The sequence below is a fragment of the Topomyia yanbarensis genome, chromosome 1 (genome assembly GCF_030247195.1).
Source record: "Topomyia yanbarensis strain Yona2022 chromosome 1, ASM3024719v1, whole genome shotgun sequence".
Classification (NCBI taxonomy): Eukaryota; Metazoa; Arthropoda; class Insecta; order Diptera; family Culicidae; genus Topomyia; species Topomyia yanbarensis.
Window position 1 is genome coordinate 62,890,509 of NC_080670.1, and position 16,449 is coordinate 62,906,957.

Sequence of the window (16,449 nt, forward strand, 5' to 3'; positions counted from 1 at the left end):
CGCAGAGAAATGTATATTGAATTCCAAAATAATCCGCTTTGAATTCAAAAATATATTTTTTTAAACCAGGGCCTAATAGCATTTTTTTTAGATTCAAAAATATTTAATTTTAACTTTAAAAAAAATGTTTGTTGTTTCTACTAGTAAACTTTTATAGGACTATGCGTAGATTTAAAAATATTTTTATTTAAATCTATAATTTTGTTTTGTTGAAACAATGTTTTTTTTTTGTTATTTGAAATATGCTCTTCTTTTTAAAATAATGAAAAAATCTATTTAATCCAAAAAACATTTTTCTTTTGTTTTTAAAACAGGTTTAGTTAATATTAATATTCTGATTATCATTTTTCTTGTATCCGAAGGTGCTCATATTTTGCGCTGATTCCTAATTTCGCTCATTGTGATCAAAACCAAGATTTTCAAAACATAAACTACTGAAAATAAGTAGTTTTTAAATTTTTGTTTTGAATTTGGCGTTTAAATCGTGAGCAAAATTAGAAGCCCGTGCGAAATATTGTAGCATCTCGTTATCGATAAAACGCAGGTACGAGATTTTTGGGTTTTAAGTGATATTTACTATATTTACATAATTACAGTGTCTAAATAACAACTTTTCATTTACTTTATGCAGGTTGATGGGGTAAATATCAAGATTACCAATATTAGCTATAACTCGTCTCTCGGTTGTTTTGTAGACATCAAATGACTGCAAATGATCAATAAATTTACGAGATTGAACACAAAAGCATATCAAAATGAGTTGCTCATTATTATCCAAAATTATTTTGTCCAGCTCATAAATGCTGACTAAGTTGCGCTTTTTTATATTAAAATATGCGTTGTTCCTGAAAATCATTCCGTGCTTCTTAAATCTATCTATGCATCGTATAGCATCATCAGTAATCATACCGGAAGCACTTAACAGATGTTTGCATTCTTCACACAGTGGTAATGATAATATTTTCGATTCTCTTAAATCTATTACTGGTTCAAAAAAACTATTTTTAAACACGTCGGATGCAAATTTGAAACCTGCTTTAATTGCTAGAGATTTACACAAATTTATCTTGTTGTTGGTAGCTCTACTATACTGTTTTGAATCGCGATGCTTCGCTTCTCCTCGCATAGCCCATTGATGCCGAGGAGCACCCGATTGCATAATAAATGTAGCATAATGCAATAAATTGTGGTGTTTGGGCTTTAGTGTGTCATTAAATAATGTTAAATACTGTGAATGATGATTATCTACTAGCTTTTTCAATACATCAAGGTATTCAATTGGGATTTCACGCAGCATGAGAATATGGCAGATTTGAAGCAACAGGCAGAAATGTTTCCAAACCTCATCTTCTTCCGGCACTAACATTCCTGTGATGAGTGGGAGGAAATGTACAAACGTTTTAATTTCACTGGCAGTCATTTTGATTTTACTTTTGGAAATATTAATTTCTTTAATATCACTTGGAATATTGGACGAATTAAGGTTTCCAAATACAAATATGTTTTTTCTAAAATTCAATTCATCGAGGGAAAAATGTTTTTTAACGTTAATGAAGTAGTTCAAATAATGCCCTAATCCGTAAACGCACACGCCTTCACAAAGATCGTGCATCAAATCAAAGTATACGTTGCAGGTAATATGGAAGGAAGGAATCTCATTAAAAATACTATCTTTTTTCACACCAGTGAGTGATACGTCATCTAAACTCAAATCTTCATCGTAACTTTTTACTGTTCTGAACGTTTCAGCATGTTCTACAGTATCATTTTCCCTTTGAGTTCGGTTTCTTTTGCATAGACGACAATAATAATTGGCTCGAACGGATTCAACTAGATCCAAAATACCGGAAAGTCCTAAGTTATCACCAGTAATAAACGCTAACATGAAATGAATTATTGTTTTTTCTCCTTTAAAGGTTATCTGTAATCCTTTTATCTCTAATTCAATTAGTATATCCACTAGATTACGAAAAAGATAATTGTTGTCAAATTCTTTTCTATCCTCTGATAATATAAACCCAGCAACATGAATGTTTGACAGTTTTGTTAACATGTGCGCAGGCAAACAAGGGACATAATAGTACATCCCGCAAATGGAGGTCTTAGCCGCATGTGATGAAACAGTATCTACAGTTGTAAAATCGTCAAAGAACAAATTCAAGGGTACTATCCACTTATTGCCAGACTGCATTGTGCGCTGTTTCCAGACACTACCATCAATCATCGTTCTGATGTATCCGTCATTTGAAGGCGTTAAGCTCTGCAGTATAGCGTCCATGACACCATCTGATTCCATGTACTTCCGTAGTTGAAATGTTAGAGGCATTAGGACGGCTAAATAAATAAATATTTCAATTACCAACAATTAACTAAAATAAATTATGTTTTACCTGTTATGGGATCATTACTCAATTCCTGTTCATTCCGTACGATACCCGGACGCAATTCGTTACTAAGCACGAATTCTCTCGGTTCTGCATACAAATCATTAGCTTTTAATTGTTCTACAAATCTGTGCTCTGTTTCACTGTTATGCATATTACTTAACATTCTATCAAGCATCATTTTCCCTTCTGTTGTAATACATCCTGAACACTCCATCGACTTTACTATGTTACAAAGTGGATTTAAAAACATGTTTTGAATATCTTGTCGTACATCAAAAACAACTTTTCTTGGAAGAGTGTTTGCGCTTAAATATTTTAGATTAAAATTTATTGAAGCGTTTTCCATTTGTTTGATCATCAGATTTAGATTAATAGTACTTGATGCGTGCGTTGTTCTATCGGGTGGATGCGCATTCCCTGGGTCGCTATCGATTTCCTCAATTGTGATGTGCTTTGTCGTGGTTGATTCGGTATGTGCAAAAGAAATGTCGTCGTTATACTGTTGTGATGCACTTTCATGTATCGCTTTGTCGGTTTTCTCAAAATGTTTGTTCAAGTGCCGAAAGAATGATGCTTTGACGCTATATTTTCTAGTGCAATCGCCGATGTTGCAATCATATTCGTCCAGATTTCCATGAAATTTGTTGAGGTGGTCGTGTAAGCGATGGATCGATTGCGATTTCCAGGTACATCGTCGTGCTACACATCGAATCATTGTTCTTGCTGTAGCTGGTGTTGAAGTTGAATACTGTTGCGTAGCGAATTACACAATGCCACAACATGCGTTTGTTCACGGGGAATCTCAAAATCGAACAACAGATTTGCCAATAAGTTCCAAACCGATGATGACTGTCGTGGAAAAGGAATACCGTACGACTTATAAATTTTTAAGCACACATCAAGCGCTTTTGGAAAGGTCGGGAGCTTGTATGAGACGATATTATTCCAAACTGAAAAGGTTGTAGGATTTTTTGGATCTTCCGCGTGAACCACGATAAACGGAACTAAATCGACACCTCTCGCCTGTGATGTTTTAAAGATTTTTGCAAGTTTGTTTTGAAGCTCTGTCAAATCCTTGATCAAAACTGCGACGCTTTCCCTGGATTCAATTATGGACGGTTTCCAACGTTTCTTTCCCGGTATCCTCAGGATAGGGCTTGGCAAAATGTGACTCAACAGCCAGATGGTTATGAACCCACGTCCATCTATTAAATACACATGATTAATTAAATAAACGTGTATAGATTCTTATCTATTTCTGGATAAACATGTAAAAAGTGCATATGCCAAAAATAATCGGTGGCGAAGAAAATAGAGTTGAAAAAAATCAGTAGCGTATATGCGTTATTATTACATGTTTGTCCTCATGTATAAACTTCAACTTACCATTAGATATTTCTTCTGCTTTCATATAACTTAATAATTTTTTACCCACGGCATCAGTTACTTCTATTTCCAAAATAGGAAAAACTTGGTTTAAAAATGATTCCCATCGATCGAAAAGAAGCTTTTCTTTTTCCGGAAAACGTTGTTGGAAATCGATTTGGATCAGCTGATAAGCTTGGTGGTGTCTCAATACAGGATACTCAGCTAAGACAAAAGCATTGTTTTGCTTGTCGCTTAACTCGAGCAATCTTGGTTTTGTTGTTTGCTTCCACTTGTTCTTTATTTCGTCCCAGTCGTCCTGGTTATGAGTAATCCATTTTTTGGTCAGTTGATATTCCGTTACTGAAAAGCAATATTATTATTATTATTGACAATCACATCTGACTGATGTGAAAACTTACAATCATTATCAGTGATGTCGCTCGTGGATCCTAGATTTACAGATGCTGTAACGGCGGCTTGACTAGCAGTCTTTTCTTGTGCAATACTCAGGTTTTCTTCCTTGTAATTGATGTTGCGATCTCGAAGGGTCCCTTTTGCAAGTTTTCTCAGCTTTACTCTCCGTCCAGAGTCATCAGTTGTCCATGAAGGTTGATACCAACTCTCCTGTAAAAAGAAAATAAAACAAAAATAATTTTGATTGTTGTGAATTGGCCATCATTTGTTTACCTGTGGTTCACTTGGAAACAGTAAACGTAGCTCGACCGCTCTGTCTTGTAAAGTACGATTCAGACGATACATCAGCTTCCGTCAACGTCAACGGAACGTCACCGTTCCGTCAGGATAAGTTACATGCAGTTAAATGGAGGCATTCACACACAACATCAACGGCACGGAACGTTTTGACGTACGGCATGTGTGAACGGGCACAAGAGAAAAGTATTAAACTTATCCTGACGGAACGGTGACGTTCCGTTGACGTTGACGGAAGCTGATGTATCGTCTGAATCGTACTTAATTCGGAGGGAGTTAATTTCGAAAAACGATCCTTAAATCCGTCTACAACGATTTGTGTAATGGTGCGCTTGTCAAATCTTGTCAAAAGTTTACTCTTCTCATATTTTGCAAGGATTGCCCTGCCTCTTGCTGATGTTTGTAGCAAATATGTTGCTGTACAGGCAGCTCTTGTTATGTCAGTGGTTCTTACGCAGGACGTAGGCGGTGGCGGTGCTGATTCAGCTAACGGCGGAAGATTCTACATAAAAAAGAAAAAAATGCTCATTTGCAACATTTTGTTAATTTCAGTTTACTCACCAAGCTTTTTCTCCATTCATTCATACCATGGATGCATTTCGTCCTTTCCGCTAGAAAAGGCTGCTGTATCAGCTACTCCACTTCCTTACGTTCTATTAATTTTAGAGTATCAACAGTGTATCCGTTTTCTGGAATATCAACAAATGTTATCCGTATATTACACTATTAACAATTAGTTTACTCACCTATGAAAGCACTCACTACCACATCGCACAAATCAAATGATTTTAATATTTTAAAAATGTCTAAGTCATCTAATAGTAGCGTCTCGAACTCGAAATCTGCACTCTCGACTTCCTCCGATGCGTCCATTTTTTCATTTGCGTGATGTAACAAAATGGCGGAGATCGAACCATACACGGTTAGCATTTTCAAGAAACATTTTTAAATCTAAAACCAGTATTTTTGATTCAAATGGTATTATTTTAGAAACAATAATTTTTTTTTGGGTTCAACCAAGGGTTCAACTAAATACTTGAATTTGAATCAAAGTTTCAATATATTTAATACGAATATTCCCTTTTTCTTTGACAGATTTTAGAATCAAAATGCAGTATTTTTGTTACTAATGTCAATATTTTAGAACCAACACTGTCTGGCATTTGAAAAAATATATATATTTTTGCTTCAAAAAAAAAATTTGGATTTGATTCCAAGTCGCAAAATATTTGATTCGAATATGCCTTATTTCTCTGCGTGAACTTAGTTTACCCCAAAATGGCGTTTGTCATAAGATAGCACAACAGCGACGATATATCTTCCATTCTAGGATTGAGCATCGAATATCGATTTTTCTTGAGACAGCTTAAAGCTGCATTTAACATTTGGATGGCGACATATATCGTTTACCCATTCTAAAAACTGCCTTTTTAATCAAAACAGTTTTACACAATTTCACCAAGATAGGTATGATAAAGCATCAACAAAGTTCTTTCTATGGACAATTTCGAAACTTACTTATTATTTTCACTGAATTCTTTTTATGCGTTTTTAGGCGGTTTTTATGGGATTTTTTATGCGGATTTTCCAAATTATGCAATTTTTTATGTGGATTTTCAAAGATATGTGGTTTTTTATGCCGATTTTCAAAGTTATGCGATTCTTTTTATGTAGATTTCGCATTTTAACGCAATTCCTTTTAATTTTTGGGGCATCACCTGAAGCGAACTTTATCGAAAGATACATCCTCGTGAATGTACATGCTCAAATAAAAGACATAAAATGTTCATATTTTTATTTTAGACTGCCTAATATCCGCCGCGCGTATAGTGTTCGTTAGTAACTCGTCGATATCTTTACTGGTCATGTCTTCAAACCCCTCCCCGCTTAGTGCATGAGCCCACAAAACTATTTCTTCGACCGTATTATCTGATTGCGATCTAACTGATGCAACATAGTCGGGCCAAAGTGGTCGCCAGCATGCGTGAAGCGATGATTATTTTCATTTCAGACAATGCGGCACCGATAAAAAACAAGCATCCCTTCACTGTGAACTTCTTCCAGGCAGTTGGAAGACATTTAAACTTTTTCTGGTCGAGCTGCTCCAGTATGAACCATTTTGAAAAGGAAGACTCCATGCTTCCTTAATTATGATTTTAAGATACAAAGGTTCAAAATTGAATTTACATGGAATTTTGAATAGAAAAAACTAAAATTGTTCGCTCTTAGCAACCAACAAATAATGGTAACGGTATTCGTTTAAAAATAAAAGTAGTATGGTCATACCAATGACCAATACTACGGATATGTCCCTTACATGATATACTGCTAGTTTTTGATCTCCTAAGTAACTCTGCATCTCTGTAAAAGTATTTTTTAATATGGATTTTCAATGATATGTGTTTTTATGTAGGTATTCAATGTTATGCGGTTTTATGCAAATTTGTTATAAGGATTTTTTATGCTGATTTTCAAAGTTTGCGGTTTTTATAGGCTACGTATCCCCCGCATAAAAAGACTTCTGTGTAATTACAATGTAACGTTTATTGTATATGATTTGATGATTATACTGTTTTGATTTTATTAGCTTATTTTTCGTTTTCGTGGGTTACACTGCTGCAATCTATTTTGGTATGTGGCAAATGTTCGATGAAACAATGAAAATAAAGTATAGATTCCATTTCTTAGTTTTAGTAATATTTTCCCCGGTTACTAGAACTCGCACTTTAATTCTTACAGCTATTATACTAATGGCTAGAACCCAATAATTCGCCACAGATTCAGCACCAAGAGCCATTGGAAACGTTCTAAAACTGTGGTAACGACTTCTCATCGCTCGTACTATGTAACTCGTTACTATGTAAGCCGTGGATGACTAGAATGCGGCGGGTGGCAATGCTCCTTGTTCGTTCGAAGCAAGTCCCCGTTACTGTTGACGTAAATACGACCAGCACAGTTCTTAGTAATACATTTCAGACGAATAACTCCATCTTTTCTGAGACCGCAAAATGTGTAAGTGAATCCGTCTACAGTTTTTCGATTGGCTTTGATGAACCAATTATTGGGTTGACCTTGTTTTGATATGTTGTTCATTTTGCTGACTCGTTGCAGTGTATTCTTTTCCTTTTTCAGAACCAACGAAATTTTAACGTTTTTTTCTGGTTTCACGTTATTGTCATCGTTTACATTTGGCTTGGTCTTCATCCGGGGCTTTGTCGGGGGAGGATGATTGTGGAAATGGTGGTTCAGTTCAATAACGCGATTTTTCTCTAACATTACCATCGCTTTACAACATATTGGCGCGTGATGAGTACACCGCCAAATCTTTCCGTTATTTTTATTACTATATCGATAACCATGATACACCAGATATTGAAGATTAGATCGGCTCTTGGAACCGCGAACCAATTGAAAAACATCTGATCCGGATGAACTTTGTTCAATTGAAAAATCACTACCTTCCGTTGAGTACTCAGCAGAATCTGTTTCGTGTACCTCCTCAACATCCGATTGTATCTCAGATTTAACTGAAATCCTGGATACCTCATTAAATTGGTTGCTGGGTGCGATCATTGTGGTAGGTTTACGAGCTCGCATACTGCGTCCGCTGCTACTAACCTCAGTGTTAGCAGACTCGTTCAGATTCTTAGATTTTTCAGGGCGCTCGATGAAAGCTGTAATGATTTATACAATTTATGTTTATGTGTCTTTACTCTAACAGGTATAAATATAGGAAAAATTGGAACGCGAATATCGTGGATTGAAAATGACTTCTTTACTTCATGGAAGGTACATTGCGAAGATCCGATGTGCAAAAAAATGAAACCTTAATTAAGAAATTGCACATGCTTGTTGGTTTCGTTGACGACTACGACTTTAGTGGGGTCAATTACAGAGTAGTGAAAGAAATCTTGCCAAGAAAAAAAAAATCTTTAAATCTATAAAATCTGCCAAGACAAAGTATATGCTGGTTGATAGAAATCGAGGTAGTCCAAAAATTGTTCCCGCGGTTGTTTTGGTGTATATACGATAACTACAAGGTGATTCAGCATAAGGTTTTTTTTAACAGGGCGTTTTCTAGTGGTTAACTGGAGCTAGCAGCATACTGTCATGCTACTGTTGTTCAGTATTGTTTGCCATTTCGTAATAGAACGACTTACACCAGCTCATCGTCTTCAAATTTTTTAACTGTATTACGAAAATCAGTGCTCTGCGAGGAATGTGCGTCGTGGGCTACAACCATACTATGGTCGACATAATCGGCCAACTGAGTCCACTATTTGCCATACAATTGAAAAGTTGGAATGGCTGTTCGCGTTATTGGATTACAAGTGACCAAATCGACCACATCTAGCACATTGTGAAGAAAACATAGCGGTAGTGGCCGAGAGTGTACGCGATGATCGCGAAGAATCGATTCGACACCGATCTCAACAGCTCGTTTTGTCATATGCAACAACGTATGCAACGGCGTATTTTACGGAAGGATCTTGGATCAAAAGCATACCATGTTAACAGACTGGTCACTGTCCGAACTTGAAGTCCGTAGTCCTGACCAAATGTTTTCAACAGGACGTTGCCACGTGCCACACAAGTAATGTAACAATGGAGCTATTGCGTGAGAAATTCGGTTAAGTTTTTTTCTCGCCATGGACCTGTCAGTTCACTGAAAATTATTCAGCGCGCTGAATATAGTAACCATCCATCAAAGACGATGTTTTAAATATAAAGACACGGGGGAGAAAAACAGTAAATTTGGCTACACGGTTTACCAAGTTATTTTGTCTGCTAGTTTTGGCAATCTGAAATTTTGTGTAAATAGCGAGTGATTTTTAGTTTTAATGAATGCTCAAGGAATTCCTTTTTTCAAATATTTCGCAAAATACGCAACTCGGAAACGCATCGATTTACGTTACTGAGCCTGGTTTCATGTTTGGTTGTACTAGAGAGGATATATCGAGAATGCAGTTGATGAGTAATTGTTGCGAAAGTAAACGAACAATAAACGAAATTTCGGGAGTTATAAAGCCCTATGGGAATAAAGGTCATATTTAATTATCTTCATGGTTTCACGTACTTGTGTGTATGAAATAAGTGTGTCTCAACAAAAAATGATTATCCTATTAACGTTTAGTTTCCTTGTGATACTTATTTTCTCGTGCTAGACGCAACCATCCGTACTATTAAACGTCATTACTGTAAATTCGTGATTTAGGGTTTTATATGTGGGGGGTTTAGTCCCGTCTGTTGATCCTAAGAGAAAGTGGCTCAGCCTTAACGGATGTTCAGCGTCGTTTTCTAGCGGTATGTCAGTGAGCGGTGAATCTCGATCTCCAATAGCATGGATCGCAGAATCTAGTCCATCCAAGCGCGGGAGGTCGAATTCGTACATGATCTTCTTAACAGACTCGATTAAACGCTCCCAGCAGCCACCAAAATGTGGAGCGGCCAGTGGGTTTAACGCCCACTTCATGCTAGGGCTGACGAACACAACCATAAGTTTCTTCTCGTCGAATTGCTGCATGTCTACGCGCAGTCCTCGCAACGCTCCTATGAAGTTACTTGCTCGATCGCTTATAATCTCCAGCGGGGTACCCCTCCTCGCAACGAAATTTCGCAGTTCCAAGATACACGAATCCGTTGTTAGCGAATGCGTTACTTCAATGTGCACGCCTCGGGTTGTCATGCAGGTGAGTAGGACTACCCATATTTTCTCGGTTCTTCCACCAACTGCTACCGACGGTGGCCCGAAATAGCCAACCCCAGTGTACGAGAACGATCTTTGAAATGCTGCCATACGGGCAGGCGGGAAGCTCCCAATCGTTGAGGGTTGTGGCCTTGATTGTTGGACTTTACAACGCTGGCTATTTTTGCGGACATGACCGAGCTCTGAACGAAGACGAGGGATGCTGAATGCGAATCAGGTTCTGCGCTGTGTGATTCTGCTGACGGCAAGAAGCGTGGTAGTTAGCGAGCACCAGGTCGGTCACTAGATTCCGTCTTGGAAGTAGGAATGAGTTCGCATGCGTTTATATGCCCTCGCATCCGTAGGACACCGTGTTCATCGATGGCTGGTTTTTGGCAAGGTACGTTTCCACGGACTAGCATTTGAGCATTGTTATGGATCAACCGCGTTTCGTCAGGATACTCCTGCTGTTGAACTATTCGGTGAATCGTGCTTTCCCTGCGTTAGTAGGCCTAGCTCGGCGGTGGCCACTTCGGTGCGCTTACGAAAATTCATGATGAAACGATGGGCATAAGCCATCTATCTCAGCAGACGTATCCATTTGGAGAAGCGCTCGAAACTCACTAGCGGCTCGGTAGCTGTATGATGTAGGACACTGGGTCGAATTTCTTCTACAGTTGACCCTCGGCCTTGATTATGACCAGGTCATTTGGTTTCCGATTCCCAAATAAAATTCTGTGCGCGAAACCAGCAGTTACTAGGTCGAAAGTCTGGCAGCCTTTGTCACTTCGTGTCTTCGTCCGCAACGTTCGTCTTAGTTGGTAACCATCTCTACTCATCCACTTCTTTTGTTGTATCTAGCAGCTCTGACCCTGAAGGCAACGAATTGGCTATAACTCCGATGATGAGATCGTAACCAGCATACTATATCATGGGAGTCGGTCCAGAAAATGCAACGCACGATCTTCATACGATGTGATTTGACGATACAGTCGGCTAGACGAGCTCCAATAACGGCAGCTTGCTGCTCAAGACAAGGGATAGAAAGAAACTTCAGAGTAGCTACGCGTGTTTTAGATCCAATCATCGCACATTACACTTTTCCTACCTCTTCCAACCTAGGACACAGGAGCCATCCCATTCTCGCTGACATCGCAAAAAATATGCAATTCCACATTGTTCGTTGGCTTGGCAGATATTTTAATGCTGTAGCTGCGAGGAATCTTAACTTGGTGGACGTTCGGCAATGCTTCGATCCACATCAGTCACTTTTCGGCCAACTTTCATTGATTTCATCATTATAGCTACATCCAGATTGCCAGATTTTCTGCATCAGGATCTTCGGGTAGGTGAAGAAGTTACCGATGAATCCCATAGGGTCGTATATTGCTATAAATGTTCTCAGAACTTCTCGTTTTGTTGGCATCCTGATGCCGGAAAGTAGCTGCTCATCGTGTTTCGGTGATAATTTGACCTCGTGCCGGTTCTCGATGACTGAGCGGTAATTCGATAGCCAGTTGTATATCCCAAAGCTCTTGGCATCTTCGTTAGTCTAGCTTCTTCATCTGTACTTGGAAAAACATTTCCCGAATGTCCCCCACTACTGCGATGCGAAGCTCGCGAAACTTGTACAGAACTGCGAGCAATGACACCAGTTGATCGAGACCCGTTAGGAGAAACGAGTTCAGCGAGATATCGTTGACCTTTGCAGCCGCGTCGAATACGATTCGTAGCTTTCCTGGTTTGTTTGGGTTGGTTACTGCGAAGATTAGCAGGTACCAGCTGTTACAATATTTCTCCATTGCCGACAGCTGCCGAATGTAACCCTTTTCCTCGTACTCGAACATTTTCGCTTGCATCGCCGCAGCTGATTTGGGTTTCATTCGCTTATGTAGGTAATCTAGGTGCCTTGTAGCCATCGCCTTGTTGTCGGGTAGCTGTATTTGATCGTAGCGTCACAATTGGCTGGTCTCGTAGCGATTGCGTACCAGTCGTGTCTCGGCAGACAGAATATTAATCACCCGAATTCTCGTCCTTTGAAGGTAGTGATTTAGGAGACCCAATGACTCAATTGAGTAATATTTCTTTAATGCCGTATTCAAATTCATTTCTTCTTCCTTGACAGATGTGGAAACTGTGACAACCGCTATAGCTAGAGTTTGTCGCGCCAGATTTCACGGTGCAGGGTCTGTATACCAGCCATCCAAGGCGGATTCTGGACACCACCGCACAGTGGCGGGTCTTCAAACAAAAGTCGGACAAAACCTCAAATGTTACCTAATTTGGCTGAAAATCACAATTTAAGCTAATTTTGAGGTGCTGAGCTCATTTTTGATGTCAAAAGTCGTAAAATATTAAATGCATTTTTCCATACAGTGTCATTGAACCTTTCTTATAACTATGATCCCGTTTTCATGACAGATTTTCCGTTACTGTTCACCAATGTCAGCAATATCATAAAAAATGAAGAACACTACTTTAAATCCATTGTATAACGAGTTGGTTTACTGTAGATTGTCAGACTATTTTACACAAAACACCATGCGCCTCCATATCAGCGACAAAGCCTTAAAATCTCCTTAAAAAAATTTGCGCACCTAGGCGCAGAACGAGACCATGATATTCGAAAAGTAGAGGTTATTTCCCATAGAATGTATACTATGTGACCGTTCCGAAATGATTCCGAAATTTGTACAGAATACATTAGTGGAAAAAGTATTTTTGATCTGACCCCCTCAAACATATTTAAACTAAAAAGTCATAGTTCCAAGTAAATTTACCAAATGTATTTAATTCACTAACCAAGCTCTTTCGTTCCTCTACACAATGAAACTAGTTGTGCTAAAATCGGACCAAAATCAAAAGAGCAACATGCATTTGAAGTGAACAGAGCAATGGTGGTTTCGGAAATGAAAATCATTAAAAATTCCGGACTTTGCTACGTTTAAACTCATGTTAAAAATCGTGTTCTTATCCAATGATCATAAAATTTTGAATACACATCGTTCAATACATGAGAAATTTAGGAAAAATATAAAATATCAATATTTCAAAAATAAATTTTTGAGGTTTTGGCCAGCCTCCAGCCACTGTGCACCGGTTCGTTCTCGCCTTCTTCAACGTTTCTCAAGGCGTGACCTAGGCGACAATTGTTCACCCCTATTAGGATCTGTGGAGAAACACCATCGTTGGATTCCTGTGGCAAACCTTTAAGACATCTGTACTTTGCTGCCAACAGCGAAACTGAAACCGACTGCTTAGGAAGAGAAAAATCTCTAACTGTATAAACCTCTGGGAGGTCGAACACTTTGTGGGCGTCATTTACACCGGAGATCTTCAAGGCCAGTAAGACCGACTCAACTTATTCCCGCTGATGACAACCCGTCCTATTCAGGCACAATGCATAGGCCTTTCCTTTAGGACTTGATTCTCCAAGTAGGCTGTGCTCCATCAAGGTTGCTGACGACCCATCGCAGAGGAAAGTATAGGTTGTCACTTGCTTTCCTTTACCGTAAATTATTACGGGCGCGTACCGAAATAGAACCTTCCCGGCTCTCTGCGAATGTATGTTGCAGCTCTGTGTTGTTGAATTCTCGTTAGGCTGCTGCACTGGTTCAGGAGTCGCACGTTTGTTATACCACTTGTCGTCGTGCAACAAACTGCGCTGCACGAACAGGCAACCTTTCCCCCCGTACGGTGTTTTCACATGGCATCGTAATGCCTCCGAAGACATTTTCTGCACAACTTTTGCTCTTTCACAACTGTCCAACGGGACCCGACGCCTATGCTGAGGAACTTCCCACACGTTTCCAGGCCGCTGCATTCATCTAAGCACACGAGACAACCCTTTGCTGCAGTAATCGATCACCCGATTCGAGGAAACTTTGCAACTAGAGTTGCTTTCAGAGCGCACGTTGATGCAGTTGTCATCCTTCCTCGTCTCTCTGGTTTTGAGATGTTGAGAGATGGTATCGTGACTATGCTCGCTGCTTCAACCAACTTCTTGAGCCGGTCTCCGAATTCCGAAAATGTGACCCTGCTCAGTCCTTGTCGATGGTACGCTCAGTTCAGCCGAATAGTTGGCGGCAGTGGAGCTGTGATGGTTGCGCTGACGTTTTGATCTGCAATTCTGAAGTCGATCTGCGTGCACAGTATTTCCGCTTTCGGCGATGGCATCTCCCGGATCTTGTTCACCAGCGAATAGACGATAACTTCCGGCCTCCCAACAGGGTTCTCAGCGTCGCTATAACCCCCGGTGAGTTGGTAGGATGTAACAGACGACAACGTACCATTTCCATTGCCTTTCCCTTGAGGCACAAATGCTGGTCGAGTTCTCGTAGCTTGCTAGGAAAGGCGGCCATTCCTCTGGGTTCCTGGAAAATATGAGAAACTCCTTGTTGACAGCTGAAATCTGACCTTGACTTAGCGATGAAACACCGAAAAAACCGCTACTAATCGGTTGGAATGTTGTAGCTTGAGGATTCACTACGATTCCACCGTCTGCTCCTCCGTCGAACATCGCATGCCGTTGTAAAAGTCGGCTTCGCTCTTCCAAATGCTTCTCTAATGCCTGCTGCCCCTCCAGCAATATCAACTCATGTGCTAGAGCCAGGGTGGTTCACCTCATATACATTAATTTGTGGCAGTGGATTTTCCGTCGAACTTGCTGTGAGTCCGGTTCCCAACGACAATTGGAACGGCTGATTTCCGATTGCCCCTGTCGTTGATCCTCCGCTGGCCACCTGCTATGGCTGATAGCCCGTAGAACTTGCTGTTAATCTGCTGCCTAACAATTTCAAGTTTTAATTACCAGTCGATCCACTGAACACCATCTGTACCGGATGAGTTCCAGTTGAATTCGCCGTTAATCCAACCCCACTCGAGCTAATTAACCAGTTTTGTCTTTTCATTGCACATGCGTCGCTCCCTGTCTTCTAACACTTCTTCATACTTCTTCCGTTGATCTCTAAGCTCCTTAAGACTGCGATCATCTTTCTCCTTCAATATACGTTCAAAGGCCACCTGCATCACCGCCAACTGTTTCTGAATGTAGATTAGATTCCGTTAACTTGGTTCCGGGCTTTGGTATTCCAGTCTCGGTGTTTAAATGTAGGTGCGCCGGCGAGAAGTTTCAATCGCCGCCTCAAGGCATTTTTTGCAACTCCATTCCTCATCCTGAACATTGGAATCCACACTAACACAGGCGAAGTGACACCACTGCTCGCACGAATCACACGCTGCCATCCGAGTGTTATTCGCATTCATACATATGTCGCATATGTATGTATGACAAACTAGTCCTGCTGAAATAGGTTTTAAATTGTTTGGGAGACATGTATTGAAAGTGAATATAAAATTATGTGCTCGGTAATGAGAATTAAAAACAGGAACGTTTGAATTACTTTTAAAATCGAATCCTCATCCAGTAAACAGATTTTGTTTGACACCCGGCAACTATTGCACGGTTCGAATTCTGCGATACCAGTATTGAAGTGGTAACGCGTTATGGATAACTATAACTCACGTTCTAATAAGCCGATCGGTTTTCTGAGATTAAAGGAGACATTGTTAAACTTATAAACTTTAGAAATATCCAATAAATTTTATATTGAACTATTTTCACTTCTACTCACACCTTGAGAGTATTTTTATTGCCATATAAACGCTAAAAACTGCTTTACAGCAGAAATATATTATGTATGCACTTCGCTGGCAAGTTCTATGGTTAAAAGTTTAACTTACTTTCGATTTTTATAAAAGAAAATAAGCACTCGTTTAGTCAACATTGCACTGTATTTTCCCACTAGCGTTTTTCAATTTCCAAAATATTGTTACACAACGTTCCTTATAATCGTGACTAAACTATTGTAGACATAGCAACCCTTAAAATATACTTACAGTTTGTTCCGTTCAATGTAGTCTCGCAATAATCGTCACTAGTATTGACTTGTTCAGTTTCGATGGTGAGCAGTGAGCTACAACTATGGGACTTCACTAACAAGCCCTGCTCCTGAACGTCTACATCTGGGCCTGGATGCGCACTTGTTGCCACGTGACCGTGATGATCCGATTTTAGCCACTGCTCGTTGGCACTGCAAAGTTGCTTGAAACGGAAGAACTCTTCGATCAAGCCAACGCATTTGGTACAAATACATGCATTGCTATCCTTAACGAACGTGATACCGATTTCTATACAGTATCCGATTTTTTTCACCAATAGCTGATTGGGTTGACCGTTTGGCGGAAAGATGCGATGTAATTCGTAAATCTGCGAGAAGCACAGCCTACAAAACGTAA

General features: G+C 39.6%; 2 protein-coding genes across 2 annotated transcripts in view; both read right to left on the minus strand.

Moving 5' to 3' along the window:
* Positions 1 to 698: 698 nt before the first annotated feature.
* On the minus strand, positions 699 to 3,176 carry LOC131695783 (uncharacterized). Its single transcript, XM_058984307.1, has 3 exons — positions 2,391 to 3,176; positions 1,057 to 2,334; positions 699 to 706 (listed from the first exon to the last, which is right to left on the minus strand). The coding sequence occupies exons 1-3, from the start codon at positions 3,100 to 3,102 to the stop codon at positions 699 to 701; spliced, it is 1,998 nt and encodes a 665-aa protein (XP_058840290.1). The 5' UTR covers positions 3,103 to 3,176.
* A 3,837-nt stretch (positions 3,177 to 7,013) lies between these two features.
* Positions 7,014 to 16,449, minus strand: part of LOC131695792 (uncharacterized) — a 17,654-nt gene continuing 8,218 nt past the window's right edge. The window contains exons 2-3 of the mRNA XM_058984318.1: positions 16,051 to 16,436; positions 7,014 to 8,140 (exon numbers count right to left, since the gene is read on the minus strand). Of these exons, the coding sequence (XP_058840301.1) occupies positions 7,323 to 8,140; positions 16,051 to 16,436 (1,204 nt within the window). The 3' untranslated portion in view covers positions 7,014 to 7,322. The remainder of the gene's footprint in view (positions 8,141 to 16,050; positions 16,437 to 16,449) is intronic.

Coding starts and splice junctions, on each gene's coding strand:
- LOC131695783 (XM_058984307.1), bottom strand. CDS start 3,102: ATGATTCGATGTGTAGCACGACGATGTACCTGGAAATCGCAATCGATC. Junction 2,335..2,390: donor GAGTAATGATCCCATAACAG/GTAAAACATAAT, acceptor TTATTTATTTAG/CCGTCCTAATGCCTCTAACA.